Source organism: Anabrus simplex, chromosome 3, assembly GCF_040414725.1.
Source record: "Anabrus simplex isolate iqAnaSimp1 chromosome 3, ASM4041472v1, whole genome shotgun sequence".
NCBI lineage: Eukaryota > Metazoa > Arthropoda > Insecta > Orthoptera > Tettigoniidae > Anabrus > Anabrus simplex.
In genome coordinates, this window is record NC_090267.1 from 307,328,127 (window position 1) to 307,343,882 (window position 15,756).

Here is a 15,756-nt window from a genome sequence, read left to right on the forward strand (position 1 = left end):
ACGTAAAAAGAACATAACAGAACCGAACAGAACGCAATTTCCTCTGCAATTTAGAAGAGAACTATGCAGAATAATTTCGTGAACATTTCCCTGCATATTCTGTTTCGTTTTTCTTTAACTTAATGTCTGGACAATTTTCAACCGGAAACTGCATGCGACGTTGCGATCTAACAAGGTACTTCGGAATTTGCACTTAGCAAAGTTCCATAACGGAAAAGAATTGTTCGCACACATATTGCACCCTTTGCACTCCTTCCTCTGCAGCGATTTCTTCTTTCTGGATCCGCCACGGCTGCCCTGCAATAAAATATACTCACTGCAGACGTCTCTTCTCTTCAAGAGTGGTCCCGTTCACTAGGCTGTTATTTGCGGTGCGATAAGAGGATACGAGGCTATTAGGCTATAGACTAATCTATTCTACTAAAATAAAAGAAATACTGGCCCAGCCTGATTTTTAAATGGGTTTTATTAAAAATTATTAATAAAACGAATAATGTTTTTGAGAATTCAAATAAAAATATAAATTGCTATGGAATGGGAGTGGGCATCTCGGACATATTCTGAGTCGTGGCCCTCCTTGTGCTCAGGCGGCTAGGACTATACAATTCACCGGTGGTCCATAACCCGTTAGAGGAGAGATCCTCACTTGGACTATGTGCAAGTAGGGCAGCATCCTGCTTCATGAAGTTACCGAGCTCAGAACACTTTAAGCAAGCCTCGGACCTATGGGAGTAATGGAGTCCCACTCCCATTTGACAGGCGAGGGACTCCTTGGAAACAACTTGGCGAACGAAATGGAATTCGATGGGGAGCTATCAATATTAATGGGGCTTATGGAAGAAAGAAGGTAGAACTGGCTGAGTCAGCAAAGAGGATGCATCTGGATGTGCTAGGAGTGAGTGATATTCGGGTAAGGGGAGATAATGAGGAAGAGAGAGGAGATTATAAAGTGTACTTGACGGGTGTTAGAAAGGGAAGGGCAGAGTCTGGGGTAGGGCTCTTTATCAGGAATACCATTGCACGCAACATAGTTTCTGTTAGGCATGTAAATGAGCGAATGATGTGGGTAGATTTGTCAGTGGGAGGAATTAGGACAAGAATTGTGTCCGTGTATTCACCATGTGAGGGTGCAGATGAGGATGAAGTTGACAAGTTTTATGAAGCATTGAGTGACATCGTGGTCAGGGTCAACAGCAAGGATAGAAGAGTGCTAATGGGCGATTTCAATGCGAGAGTTGGGAATAGAACTGAAGTATACGAAAGGGTGATTGGTAAATGTGGGGAAGATATGGAAGTTAATGGGAATGGGAAGCGTTTGCTGGACTTCTGTGCTAGTATGGGTTTAGCTGTTACGAATACATTCTTCAAGCAAAGGCTATTCACCGCTACACATGGGAGGCTAGGGGTACCAGATCCAGTATAGACTATATCTTAACAGACTTTGAATTCAGGAAATCTGTTAGGAATGTACGAGTTTTTTCGATTTCGATTTCGGATTTTTCGATGATACAGACCACTATCTGATCTGTAGTGAATTAAGTATCTCTAGGCCTAGGGTAGAGAAAGTGAAATCTGTCTGCAAACGAATAAGGATAGAAAGTCTCCAGGACGAGGAAATTAGACAGAAGTACATGGATATGATTAATGAGAAGTTTCGAACAGTAGACAGTAAGCAGGTTCAGGATATAGAAAGTGAATGGGTGGCATACAGGGATGCTGTAATAGAAACAGCAAGGGAATGCCTAGGAACAACTGTGTGTAAAGATGGGAAAAGGCGAACATCTTGGTGGAATGATGAAGTGAGAGCAGCCTGTAAACGTAAAAAGAAGGCTTATCAGAAATGGCTCCAAACAAGGGCCAAGGCAGACAGGGATTTGTACGTAGATGAAAGAAACAGAGCGATACAAATAGTTGTTGAATCCAAAAGGAAGTCATGGGAAGATTTTGGTAATAACCTGGAAAGGCTAGGTCAAGCAGCAGGGAAACCTTTCTGGACAGTAATAAAGAATCTTAGGAAGGGAGGGAAAAAGGAAATGAACAGTGTTTTGAGTAATTCAGGTGAACTCATAATAGATCCCAGGGAATCAATGGAGAGGTGGAGGGAATATTTTGAACATCTTCTCAATGTAAAAGGAAATCATCATGGTGGTGTTGCAAACAGCCAAGCTCATGGGGAGGAGGAAAAGGATCTTGGTGAAATTATGCTTGAGGAAGTGGAAAGGATAGTAAATAAACTCCATTTTCATAAGGCAGCAGGAATAGATGAAATTAGACCTGAAATGGTGAAGTATAGTGGGAAGGCAGGGATGAAATGGCTTCATAAAGTAGTAAAATTAGCGTGGAGTGTTGGTAAGGTACCTTCAGATTGGACAAAAGCAGTAATTGCACCTATCTATAAGCAAGGGAACAGGAAGGATTGCAACAACTATCGAGGTATCTCATTGATTAGTATATCAGGCAAAGTATTCACTGGCATCCTGGAAGGGAGGGTGCGATCATTCGTTGAGAGGAAGTTGGATGAAAACCAGTGTGGTTTCAGACCACAGAGAGGCTGTCAGGATCAGATTTTCAGTATGCGCCAGGTAACTGAAAAATGCTACGAGAGGAATAGGCAGTTGTGTTTATGTTTCGTAGATCTAGAGAAAGCATATGACAGGGTACCGAGGGAAAAGATGTTAGCCATACTGGGGGACTATGGAATTAAAGGTAGATTATTAAAAGCAATCAAAGGCATTTATGTTGACATTTGGGCTTCAGTGAGAATTGATGGTAGAATGACTTCTTGGTTCAGGGTACTTACAGGAGTTAGACAAGGCTGTAATCTTTCACCTTTGCTGTTTGTAGTTTACATGGATCATCTGCTGAAAGGTATAAAATGGCAGGGAGGGATTCAGTTAGGTGGAAATGTAGTAAGCAGTTTGGCCTATGCTGACGACTTGGTCTTAATGGCAGACTGTGCCGAAAGCCTGCAGTCTAATATCTTGGAACTTGAAAATAGGTGCAATGAGTATGGTATGAAAATTAGCCTCTCGAAGACTAAATTGATGTCAGTAGGTAAGAAATTCAACAGAATCGAATGTCAGATTGGTGATACAAAGCTAGAACAGGTCGAAAATTTCAAGTATTTAGGTTGTGTGTTCTCCCAGGATGGTAATATAGTAAGCGAGATTGAATCAAGGTGTAGTAAAGCTAATGCAGTGAGCTCGCAGTTGCGATCAGCAGTGTTCTGTAAGGAGGAAGTCAGCTCCCAGACGAAACTATCTTTACATCGGTCTGTTTTCAGACCAACTTTGCTTTACGGGAGCGAAAGCTGGGTGGACTCAGGATATCTTATTCATAAGTTAGAAGTAACAGACATGAAAGTAGCGAGAATGATTGCTGGTACAAACCGGTGGGAACAATGGCAGGAGGGTATTCGGAATGAGTAAATAAAGGCTAATTTAGTAATGAACTCGATGGATGAAGCTGTAAGCATAAACCGGCTTCGGTGGTGGGGTCATGTGAGGCGAATGGAGGAGGATAGGTTACTAGGAGAATAATGGACTCTGTTATGGAGGGTAAGAGAAGTAGAGGGAGACCAACACGACGGTGGTTAGACTCTATTTCTAACGATTTAAAGATAAGAGGTATAGAAATAAATGAGGCCACAACACTAGTTGCAAATCGAGGATTGTGGCGACGTTTAGTAAATTCTCAGAGGCTTGCAGACTGAACGCTGAAAGGCATAACATGCTATAATGATAATGTATGTATGTATGTATGTATGTATGTATGTATGTATGTATGTATGTATGTATGTATGTATCTGATTCAAGCATGTGTGTAACAAGTGTGACCGTCATCAACTCATAGTAAACATACAAAAACAACTGTCTTCATCCTCCAAATCATCTACACTGATATAATTATGGAGGCTCAAAATTAAGTGTTATCATTCATTAATTACTTAAACGAATATAATTTATTAAACAGGAAATGTTGTAAGCAGTCTGGCATGTGCTGACGACTTGGTTTTATTGGCAGATAGTGCCGAAAACCTGCAGTCTAATATCTTGAAACTTGAAAATAGGTGCAATGAGTATGGTATGAAAATTAGTCTTTCGAAGACTAAATTGATGTCAGTAGGAAATTCAACAGAACTGAATGTCAGATTGGTGATACAAAGCTGGAACAGGTAGATTATTTCAAGTATTCAGGATGTGTGTTCTCCCAGGATGGTTATATAGTAAGTGAGATTGAATGAAAGTGCAGTAAAGCTAATGCAGTGAGCTCGCAGTTGTGATCAACAGTATTCTGTAAGAAGGAAGTCAGCTTCCGGGCGAAACTATCTTTACATTGGTCTGTTTTCGGACCACCTTTGCTTTACGGGAGTGAAAGCTGGGTGGAGTCAGGATATCTTATTCATAAGTTAGAAGTAACAGGCATGAAAGTAGCGAGAATGATTGCTGGTACAAACAGGTGGGAACAACGGTAGCAGGGTACTCGGAATGAGGAGATAAAGGCTAAGTTAGGAATCAGCTCCATGGATGAAGCTGTACGCATAAACCGGCTTTGGTGGTGGGGTCATTTGAGGCGAATGGAGGAGGATAGGTTACCTAGGAGAATAATGGACTCTGTTATTGAGGGTAAGAGAAGTAGAGGGAGACCAAGACGACGATGGTTAGACTCAGTTTCTAACGATTTAAAGGTAAGAGGTACAGAACTAAATGAGGTCAAAGCACCAGTTGCAAATAGAGGATTGTGGCGATGTTTAGTGAATTCACAGGGGCTTGCAGACTGAACACAAAGGCATAACGGTCTATAATGATGATGTATGCTATATTATAAAGTACTCTAGTTAACTACGTCGTTTCTAGACAATCATGACACTACAATATTCTTTGTTTGTGCACCTGAATAACCACTCACCTACATGTACCTTGAATATAAATGAATGACAAACTGGATAATTAAAAGATTATGATTATTAATTACCAATTTATTAGAGGTGTTCACATGTGCATTGTTATAACTCGGAACATTCAATAGTCTTTGGGATTCACCGATCTCTTTATATTTTTGTCTAAATTCAACTACATTGATTTTTACATAGACTTAGTGGCCTCTCACGGCTGAATGTAGCCATCTGACACTTCAAAAATTACATCATAAAGTTAATTGCCAATGATTGATTTCTTTATCACAAGTTTACAGATTTAATGGTGGCATCACTGTGTAAAACCACGAAGATAGGTCAATTACCTGAAGTTTAACTTAGTATCTAGTCAACTGAATAGCCACTGTTTACATTTACACGACATATGTTGATCATATTTGGTCTCACAGGGACCCAAACTACCTAAACAGATTAAAAAATACACAACACACATTTGTAATTTCTTGAACAACCTTGTCCTTGTTTATACATGAGAAAATGTATAACTGTTGGATGTACTGTTCAGTGACGTTTCTAATTATGTTTACTGTAATTGTGTAAACAAGGAGTAAATATAAGATGCTGTCTAGTGAAATGACGTGAGCTGTCATGAACCTGACAATATATAAAATACCCCGGAAATTCTCCCACCTTAATAAAAGGAAATATATATCTACATTTGTAACCGCAGTCAATCACCACGTATGCTAAATAAGAATGATCAAATGGAAACACTGCTGAAATAAAAAAATACCTCTATGTTAATATCCTACACTTTAGCTCAACTCCAAGGGTCAGCGAGCCTTCTATAAACGTTTCATGAGTAGATGTCCGTTGGTTGGTTGCACGGGTTTTTCTTTCACAACCAAGCCCTTTTATCACTGTAGTGTGCACTTCCTTAGTCCATTATTTTACCGGAAGAGTTCGCCGTGCGCTTAGGGGCGCACAGCTACGAGCTTGCATCCGGGAGATAGTGGGTTCTAACCCCACTGTCAGCAGCCCTGAAGATGGTTTTCCGTGGTTTCCTATTTTCATACTAGGCACATGCTGAGGCTGTACCTTAATTAAGGCCACGGCTGCTTCCTTCCCACTCATAGCCCTTTCCTATCCCATCGTCGCCACAAAACCTATCTGTGTCGGGGTGACGTAAAGCAACTGGCTTCATTATTTCTCCTTTTATCCTTATTTATATCATCGTAGACCTCAAATGATATTCATGTTCCTGAGTATACAATTTATTGCTCCTTTCTTTTCTTTTGTACACAGACCTGCGCGCATTTCTTATACTCTTAATGTTTCTATCACTTATCTCTCAGCTTATCCGCTGGCATAGAAAATCTCTCTTCCTTTACTATCAGAATGCATTTAAAATAAATGCTTGTAATTCCCCGTCATAATGAACCAATCAATGTTCAACAACCTTCCGCAACTAACACATCGCTTTTAGCACAGCCACAATGCCTCTTTTACTTTTATTTAAAAACAATCTCAATTTGTTTCCAGGACTTACGCTACTAATAATCCCGTAAGATATGTAACAATGAATATAAAAAAATATCTTGAAGACTGTAATAATTTCGTGTGGCTATTTCTGGCCGGGTGCAACCCTTGTAAGGTAGACCCTCCGATGAGTGTGGTCGGCATCTGTCATGTGTAGTTAACTGCGTGTTATTGTGGTGGAGGATAGTGTTATGTGTGGTGCGTGAGATGCAGTTTAAGACTGTCAAAACCGTCATAACCGAGCTCGATAGCTGAAGTCGCTTAAGTGCGGCCAGTATCCAGTATTCGGGAGATAGTAGGTTCGAACCCCACTGTCGGCAGCCCTAAAAATGGTTTCCGTGGTTTCCATTTTCATACCAGGCAAATGCTGGGGCTGTACCTTAATTAAGGCCACGGCCGCTTCCTTCCCACTCCTAGCCCTTTCCCGTCCCATCGTCGCCATAAGACCTATCTGTGTCGGTGCGACGTAAAGCAACTAGCAAAAAAAACAAAAAACCGTCATTAAAATCTTTCTCCGCGAAATATTATTATTATTATTATTATTATTATTATTATTATTATTATTATTATTATTATTATTATTATTATTACTTCTATTATTATTGTTCTCCTACTCAAACATATTTATTCCGACATTGCAATGACGGTTACTGCAACTACCGTTCCTGATCCTCATTTATTCACGACTTATAATTAAAATCTATAATTAAGTTTACTTAAAATGCGTTATCTGAATTTTAGACGTAATTCTTATTATGATTATTGTTATTATTATTCCGTGAAAATAAAAATTAACTGATATTACTGACATTGAAGATATTTTTAAAAATAAATTTTCCTCCATGAAATATACGTTTAAATCTGTATCGCACTGAAATTCAAGACACCGCTGGCCAACTTGTTGATCTCAAATTAAATAAATAAATAAATAAATAAATAAATAAATAAATAAATAAATAAATAAATAATAAATAATATTATGATTACTATCATTCTGCGTTAATGGAAAAAGCTATTTACAAGGTGAAGGCTCCGAAATTATCACTACATGACTAATATTGAGTGCAAATCATGCTACCGACATTTAACTTCCACAAACTCGCGTCTTAAACAAAAGTATTATTTACATTATTAGAACAAACAACATCTTGCATTTTTTGTTCACTTACTCATTTGAAGTTTGCCGGATGTTTCATCTGAAGTCTATCAGGCTGTCCGAGCTGCTTCTTTTAACACGTGATGTCAGAGATACCGGATATCATAATAAAGCCGACGTATCCAGACATGATTGCCCTCTTCAAGTACACTTAGTCACACACACGAAACACGATCTTGATGAACTTACTAATTACACAATTTATCTTATAGTAGAATAACACTTTTTCTTCGTGTGGCTATTACTAGCCGAGTGCAGCCCTTGTAAGGCAGACCCTCCGATGAGGGTGGGCGGCATCTGCCATGTGTAGGTAACTGCGTGTTATTGTGGTGGAGGATAGTGTTATGTGTGGTGTGTGAGTTGCAGGGATGTTGGGGACAGCACAAACACCCAGCCCCCGGGCCATTGGAATTAACCAATGAAGGTTGAAATCCCCGACCCGGCCGGAATCGAACCCGGGACCCTCTGAACCGAAGTCCAGTACGCTGACCATTCAGCCAACGAGTCGGACTATAACACTTATGATGATCAATGATTGCATCTACACTCGGGTATTAATACTGCTTTCACAAAGAAACTCTTGGACACATTCCTTCGTGATTTCCTCATCAGCTGGGATCAATGCACAATATTGCGTCCCTCCCGTAATGTCAGCACTTTTGGACGACCAGATCTGGGTTTGTTTTCTGTTTGTCCGCTGTGCTTGTATTTATTAACTATTGAACTTACCGTAGTAAAGCTAATGCTGAGCTTTTTTCCAGTTTGAAGATAACTTTTACCTTGCTTACACAGTAACACTATATTTTCTCGTTGACTCAATGAAGGTTCTGTCTTCTTTCGCCCCATACTAAATAACCTTGCGGCAACGACAGCACAGTGAAGACTGATGAGATAACAACCCCTCCTGCACGCACAGCGGCGTAAACCTGTGCGACAACTGATTTAACCAATCACAAAGACCGTACATCCGCACTGTACGAATACTTTCTTGGCGGTACGATCTGCAGTTTGTATACAGTATCGTGCCGATCATGTTACATTTTTAAAACGATCTATATGACCAGCGTGTATATCTGATGTCTGTCGTTATGCCGTTTATAAACATTACTTCATCTCGTAAGTCGTAATGATGTTCCATCACTTTCCATAGGTGTACGAATACCTACACTCTCTATCTTACTTATTGCTCAAATACTTTTAATAACATTACAATCAGCTGTAGCTATTATTCAGTCATATGTTTTTGCTATTGTAGATTGTTTATTTCCCCACTGGAAACTATTATTCTGAATGAATTCTTTAACTCATTATGCACTGAGACTCTGGAGATCTGAAGTTGGTTGTCGGCATGATCGATTTAAAGTCAACGTTTCTAATCATTATTTCTAGGTTGACACAGAAAACTCAAAGTGTTGAAGTAACTTAATGACTCGAGACGTTGACAGGTGGCAAGTAACACGGACGAACTGACATTGAGAACTCCGAATTCAATGACAGTGGGTGCGGTGACCGAGTCTCTTTATAGTTACGTGAATACCACGGGGCTCTCCTTCTTAACCGCATGGGGTTCGTACAATTGGTGTTCCTCCATTGTGGAGGTAGATCTTCCTAGCAGCTATGTCACACGTCGTATCATTTCACCACTGGTATTCCTGAACTCACAACATTCGTGCTACACGCTGATGAACTTTACCCCAAAAATCGATCGTAGAGTGCTTAATAAATTAACCGGCGTGGGTAGCGCTACCTTTTCTTCAGAATGCACTGTAGGTTGGTGTATTTTGACAACACGTGTTTCACAGCACGGTATACTGCGTTACTGCTACGCACTTTCTCAAATATAATTTAAAACGTATGATTAACAAGAGAAATTGTACAGAAAATATGACATTTTATCCTGCTGTGTGGAGCACAATGTTTCTTCTTTAACTTTATCCACACATCTAAGATTTACTGAATTGTCTCAGGCGATAGTTTCAAGCTAGTAAATTTGGGCGTAGTAATTGGCGTAACTTTACCTTCGGGGTTTATGACGTTCTTCCACTTGGACGAAACCACAGGTGAAAAGGGGTGTCAGGTATCGCTCCATCGCCCATCTGAAATTTTCTTTCCTTGTCTTCTGCTTTGCCTTTGTTAAGCGACTGGGAGTGTCTTTATTGTTTCCGACATGCGGTTTTCCGTGAGAACATAATCACAGAAATGGTAGCCTATCGCCATCTCCATTTTATTTTAGGGATCTCATCAAGTGCTGTCTATTTGAGAGCTTCCTTCTACGTCCATTAAAGCTGCCTACTAGGATTAAGACTTCATCCCAAAATTTATTTGAGTTACAAATGCCAAACTTGGAGTAAATGTTGCTGCGCTGACTATGTTTGCAACTAGATATTCATTAAAATGTTCACCCATTCTATATCAATTCGGGAAATGGGTGCAATATGTCGAACCGAGCATGCATAATATCCGTGCCGCAAGTGCATACAACCTCGGAAACCTGGCTTCGGAGATATTCTTGTAAAATTCAGCTAAGTCCTTGTGTTTATATGTCTTTCAACAATTATCCTCACATTGTAAATATATTAGTTCCATTTGGTACGTACTAGGAACATTGTTGACATTCACTGAATACGGCGTTTCAAAGAGCTGAAACGAATGTTTCTACATCTCAGGGTCGTAGCCAAGTGGAAGGGGGGTTACTGGGGGTTAGAACCCCACCCCTCCCCCATGGAAATTTTACAAAAAGAAAATAAACAGAAACTGACAATAAACAATAAACTAAATAAACATTCAGAGTCATAATTGTAGAACCAACAGATCTATTGAATCTATTTTGTAAGAAGCCTCGAAAGTTCGATTTTAGATTGTAAACAGAACATAACATTCGCTGCAAAATTGTTGATCTTGACAGTATTGTTCTTGTTCTGTATTTTAATGTAAGATTTCATAGTGTACTGCAATCTAAATATCAACATAATTTACTTGTATCAGTGTCCTTATAATCACAAGTCTCGCATGCGCACACCACATATGCACAAGCACCTTTATTGTGTTCTATCATCATTTTGCAGTGGCGGCTGGGGGTATTTGAAGCTGGGTGTTGCACCAAAATTTTCAGTGTCACATTTTTATAGCTTACAGAAATAACAAGTAACTCTATTACCGTAAAGTAATGAACTACATTCCTACTAAAACTGTAATATATCTGCAATTTCAACCCAGGAAATAAGAGGCTAATTATACACTGCGTCGGTGCAACGTAAATGAAACTTGTAAATTTAAAAAATGGAAATGGATTACCTTTGCGAGAGGAAAGTAGGAATGAAGTAAACTCCGCAGAGTGGCGCAATCTAACGGGGACGTTTGGAACTGTTTCTCGGTAGGGGACTTGCTAGTCTCGTGCAACTCTCTGAGACCGATACTGGCGAGCATGCTACCTGATGCTATGCAGGCAGGCTCATCTCTGCTGTGGTACATTGCGCCGCGCTGTCCGCTAGGGAGTTGATGTAGAAAAGCAAAACCCCCTGAGTTTGATTCGAAGCCAGCGTTGTTTGTTGGTCCCTTACGAACCATTAGTACAGCGAACGACCGAAGATGGTTGATTTTGATATGTTCTCGAATATATGTTAGGTTTTTTAAACTAAAAAATTAGAAGAAAAGACGGCAAATGAAGTGCAAAATTATTGGGAGTTGTGCAACACTGCAACAATACCACGCAGCGCCCCTGCCATTTTGAAACTATAATATTATTCATATTCATATTCTTTATTCTTTCTCCAGATCTACATAATATGTATATGATCCATTTATGTGGAGAAAAAATAACAAATCTTACCTAAACCAGCTCAGAAAAGGAAAAGGAAAATACTGTCACCTGATAAACAAACAGACACATGAACAACTCCTTTCGTCTCTGGCACCGAACTCCGACCTCATCTCCTCAATCATCGTCTTGGACTCCCTCCTCATCTCTTCACCGATAACCTGTATGATCTTCTCTACCGTGATGTCTCCTTCTCGTTGCGAGCTCTTTTCTAATGCCCTATTTTCCTTGGTTTTTCCTTTGTTTCCATGCCCGTTTTCACCAACTATACTATCTGTAGTTCGCATTTCTTCCACCCTCTTCCCCATTACCACTTCCTTCTCATTCTGCTCCATTTCACGTAATTTCGTTACTGTCCAGTATTTGGTCCATTGACCATTGGTTACCACTAATAATTGACCGTTGATGTAGGCTCTTAACCCTTGCAATCGAGCCCGGACCAAATGTCTTTTCAGGGTGTTTATATTCTTGATCCCATCTCTTCCCATATCTCTTTTAATCCAAATTTTTGCTCCCTGTATATTACCCGCTCCTCTTTTCACTATTTCCGCCATCAGGGTGGAAAACAACTTCATTTTTATCGGTCTGTTACCCCGTGCTTTACCTACCCTTCCCACATCGTCAATATCAGCTTCGCTAAAATTGATTTTCATAATTTTTTGGATGACTTCCACCACTTTGTATATAGTCAGCACTTTGTCCTCACCTTTTTCTTCCGGCACCCCATATATGAATAAGCATTTATTCCTGCGTTCTTGGTTACCATCTTCTACTGCTGACTTCAACTTTACCATCTCTTCCTCCATCTTCCTTATTTTTGTCTTGGGTGATGTAATTTCTCTCTCGTTAGTTTCCACTTTGGTCATTGTTTCCTCCGTTTTTCCCTGTATCCATCGCCTTATATTTTCAAGTTCTTTCACTTGTTCCTTCATCACGTTTTTAATCTGTTCAAACGGGCAAACTTCTTCTACAACTTCTTTGACCACTTTTCTTATGACCTCCACGTCTTCCCAGTTCATGTTGCCACTGTGAGTCGGACCGGGATTTGTTTCCACACCCCCTATAATTAACAGTACCATAATCACCGCTGCCACCTGTATTATCTCACCCATCATTCTCGTTTCTACTTTACCTGCTTCACTCCAGGCTGTTTCCATCTTCCATCTTCCCTGCCATCTTCCAATAACCACCCGATATTGGTCCACACCAATCATCTTCCTCTTCCCTCCCGTCTTTCTTCCCACTCGCCGCACACACTGCGCTCCCGCTCTACGGGCACTGTCAGGTCCGAACGTCTGCTTCCGTCCGCTGCTTAGGTAAGACTGTTGTAACTATAACCCCCCACCCCCACCATCCCCATCGGCCGATCTTGTCTAAGCTACACTGCTACATCTTGAAACTTGGACACAAATTTGTGACGGAAATTTTGTAGAATTTGCACATATTCTTCAAAGAGACTAATATCAGGAGCACGGACGTTATTGTCATCGAGAGCGCTTCAGCTGATTGAGCCCTCCAGTTCCGTACTCACAGCGCCGTTTGTTTAGGCAACATCATTTACTCAGCTCTCGCCTGACGTCACACGAACTGACAAGCTTGCTCTTCGTTCCTTGCTTTCCCATTTTAAAATAGTAATGTTATTGTTTTTACGTCCCACTAACTACATTGTTAATGGTTTTCGGAGACGCCGAGGTGCCGGAATTGTATCCCGCCAGAGTTCTTTTACGTGCCAGTAAATCCACCGACACGAGGCTGACGTATTTGAGCACTTTTATATACCACCGAACTGAGGCAGAATCGAACCTGCCATGTTGGTGTCAGAAGGCCAGCGCCTCAACCGCCTGCGCCAGGCATTCCCATTTTCAAACCCGGCAAATGCTGGGGCTGTAACTTAGTTAAGTCCACGGTCGCTTCCTTCCCAATCCTACCCCTTTCCTATCCCATCACTGCCATAAGACTTATCTATGTTGGTGTGACGTAAAGCAAAATTGTAAAAAAAAAAAAAAAAAAAAAAAAAAAAAAAAAAAAAAAAACAACCTTCTTCGTTCCGACACGTCACATCGCCTGAAACTGTCTTCTTCTGCGTTAATCCGTATTCTAATTCATGATTTGGGTATCACTAGTCTCGTGAAATCTATTTATTAAGTCAAAAAGACTTCTCAGCTCTCACCTGTCACAATGAAATAATACCTAGCCTATGATACTACTACGATCATAAAAAAAGAATCTGTAAAAATTTAATCAAAATCTCTCTTGTAGTTTTTGGCAACAGTATAAACCTTTTCTCTTTATAATAGTACTGTAATATAGATTAACGACGTGTAAAAATGTGGTGTTTGGTATACGTGTCTGCAACCTAACGGAACTGCATCTTCTGAAGATACGTCTAGCCTGGTTTTTACATAACCTATTAAGATAATTAAAAAATTTTGTTCATTATTAATTGAAAATCAAATATTCTAGGACTTTAGAGGATATAATTCTCTCTCTGTCACCTAAATACACACCAATACTTTTCACAAATGTAATTCGTCGGATATGGGTTTCTTCCAACAAACAGTTTCGGTCTTATCTGTGGCTTTTTGATAAGATATATCAGCAGAGGTACGAGCGATATTAATAATACTATTCCTTATGCAGCCAGTTTCTGTGATCAATGATGTGAAGTCGTCGCTGGCAGATATGATTAGTGTATACATTTCTATGGATTATATAAAGAATGGTCTTGTAATATCTGCTTGTAAAATCAAAGAATTTAAAATATTTCTGTTATTTGTTATTTATACTACACCTTCTTGTCTTTTTTTTTTTTTTTTTGCTATTCGTTTTACGTCGCACCGACACAGATAGGCCTTTGGCGAAGATGGGATAGGAAAGGCCTAGGAAGTGGAAGGAAGCGGCCATGGCCTTAATTAAGGTACAGCCCCGGCATTTGCCTGGTGTGAAAATGGGAAACCACGGAAAACCATCTTCAGGGCTGCCGACAGTGGGGCTCGAACCCACTATCTGTCGAATACTGGATACTGGCCGCACTTAAGCGACTGCAGCTATCGGGCTCGGCACTGCATCTTCTTGTCTGCCAATGAATTTGATTCGTAATAAGTTGGAAGAATGTTACATTGCTTGAAAGTAGAAAAGTGCAAAATTTGTCACTTATTTCTTTACAATAGACAATAGGAAATAGATGAAAAGAGTGCTTACTGAACTCCACAAGCGCAAGCGTAATGATCATTTATAATCTAGAAAATATACCGAACGCCGCACATGTGATATTATATTAGGCTATTCTTATATCAAGGAAATACTAATAAATCAATTTATTTGTCATCATATGATAATTATCTAATCTTCTAGGAGGGCTTTAGAGGGAATCTTTCTGGATAATGTTTTAAATACACTCGAATACTTTTCACAAATGTTATTCCTCAGAGGCTGAAATACTTTCCTTTCGAAGAAGACGACGAGAATTATTCAGGGGAATGTCCTATGTAGCTATGGATCTGGTTACAATTATATTATACGTTGGCCACATTGTGAATGTCTCATTTCACGTAAAGGCCAATATAAAATAAATCATGTTCAAGTTTAATTCTGATGGTGTTACTACGCTCGACAGAATAAATCCACAGCGATATGATGAATTCCACGTGCGATATGATCTGGTGATCTGTACACGTGTCATTCCCTGACCTATATTTTCCTCACCCATGTGAATAGCCTTTCACACTTAAATTTTGCGCGTAATGGAAATTTATCATCTAAAATAGAAATACAAATCTAGTCGCATAACGTCACCAAATTAATGAAGAAACACGTAGGACTTAGTGTACCATGAATCTGCAAGATGTCACCTTTAACTTTCATTAGCATATTTAATCAGGGCGTAGTAGCTCGTCGAGGGAAGCTCTGATTAAACTTAGTTGCCTCATTCTTTTGTTGATCACCTCATAGTATCCAGGATATTGCATGGAGAGAAGAAAATCAGATATCCGAACACAAACATTAACAAATGAATACTTTAATATAAATGAATACCGGCACGTCCTGTCTTTGATTGATTTATTGATTGATTCAGGGTAAGAGAATTAATACTTAGGTCATGGTCCATTTTCTCAAGGGGAAAGATTTCTGACCAGTCGATAGTTCGTTCGTTCGTAAGCGGTTCACACTCCAGGGTCGGTTTTTTCCTCGGACTCAGCGAGGGATCCCACCTCTACCGCCTCAAGGGCAGTGTCCTGGAGTTTCAGACTCTGGGTCTGGGGATACAACTGGGGAGGATGACCAGTACCTCGCCCAGGCGGCCTCACCTGCTATGCTGAACAGGGGCCTTGTGGGGGGATGGGAAGTTTGGAAGGGATAGACAAGGAA

The 15,756-nt window shown here is 40.0% G+C and overlaps 1 protein-coding gene across 1 annotated transcript in view; it reads right to left on the bottom strand.

Moving 5' to 3' along the window:
- Capa (Capability) overlaps positions 1 to 7,649 on the bottom strand; it is a 169,375-nt gene extending 161,726 nt beyond the window's left edge. Inside the window, exon 1 of the mRNA XM_068226682.1 lies at positions 7,585 to 7,649. Coding sequence (XP_068082783.1) covers positions 7,585 to 7,588 — 4 coding nt within the window. The 5' untranslated portion in view covers positions 7,589 to 7,649. The remainder of the gene's footprint in view (positions 1 to 7,584) is intronic.
- Positions 7,650 to 15,756: the final 8,107 nt, after the last annotated feature.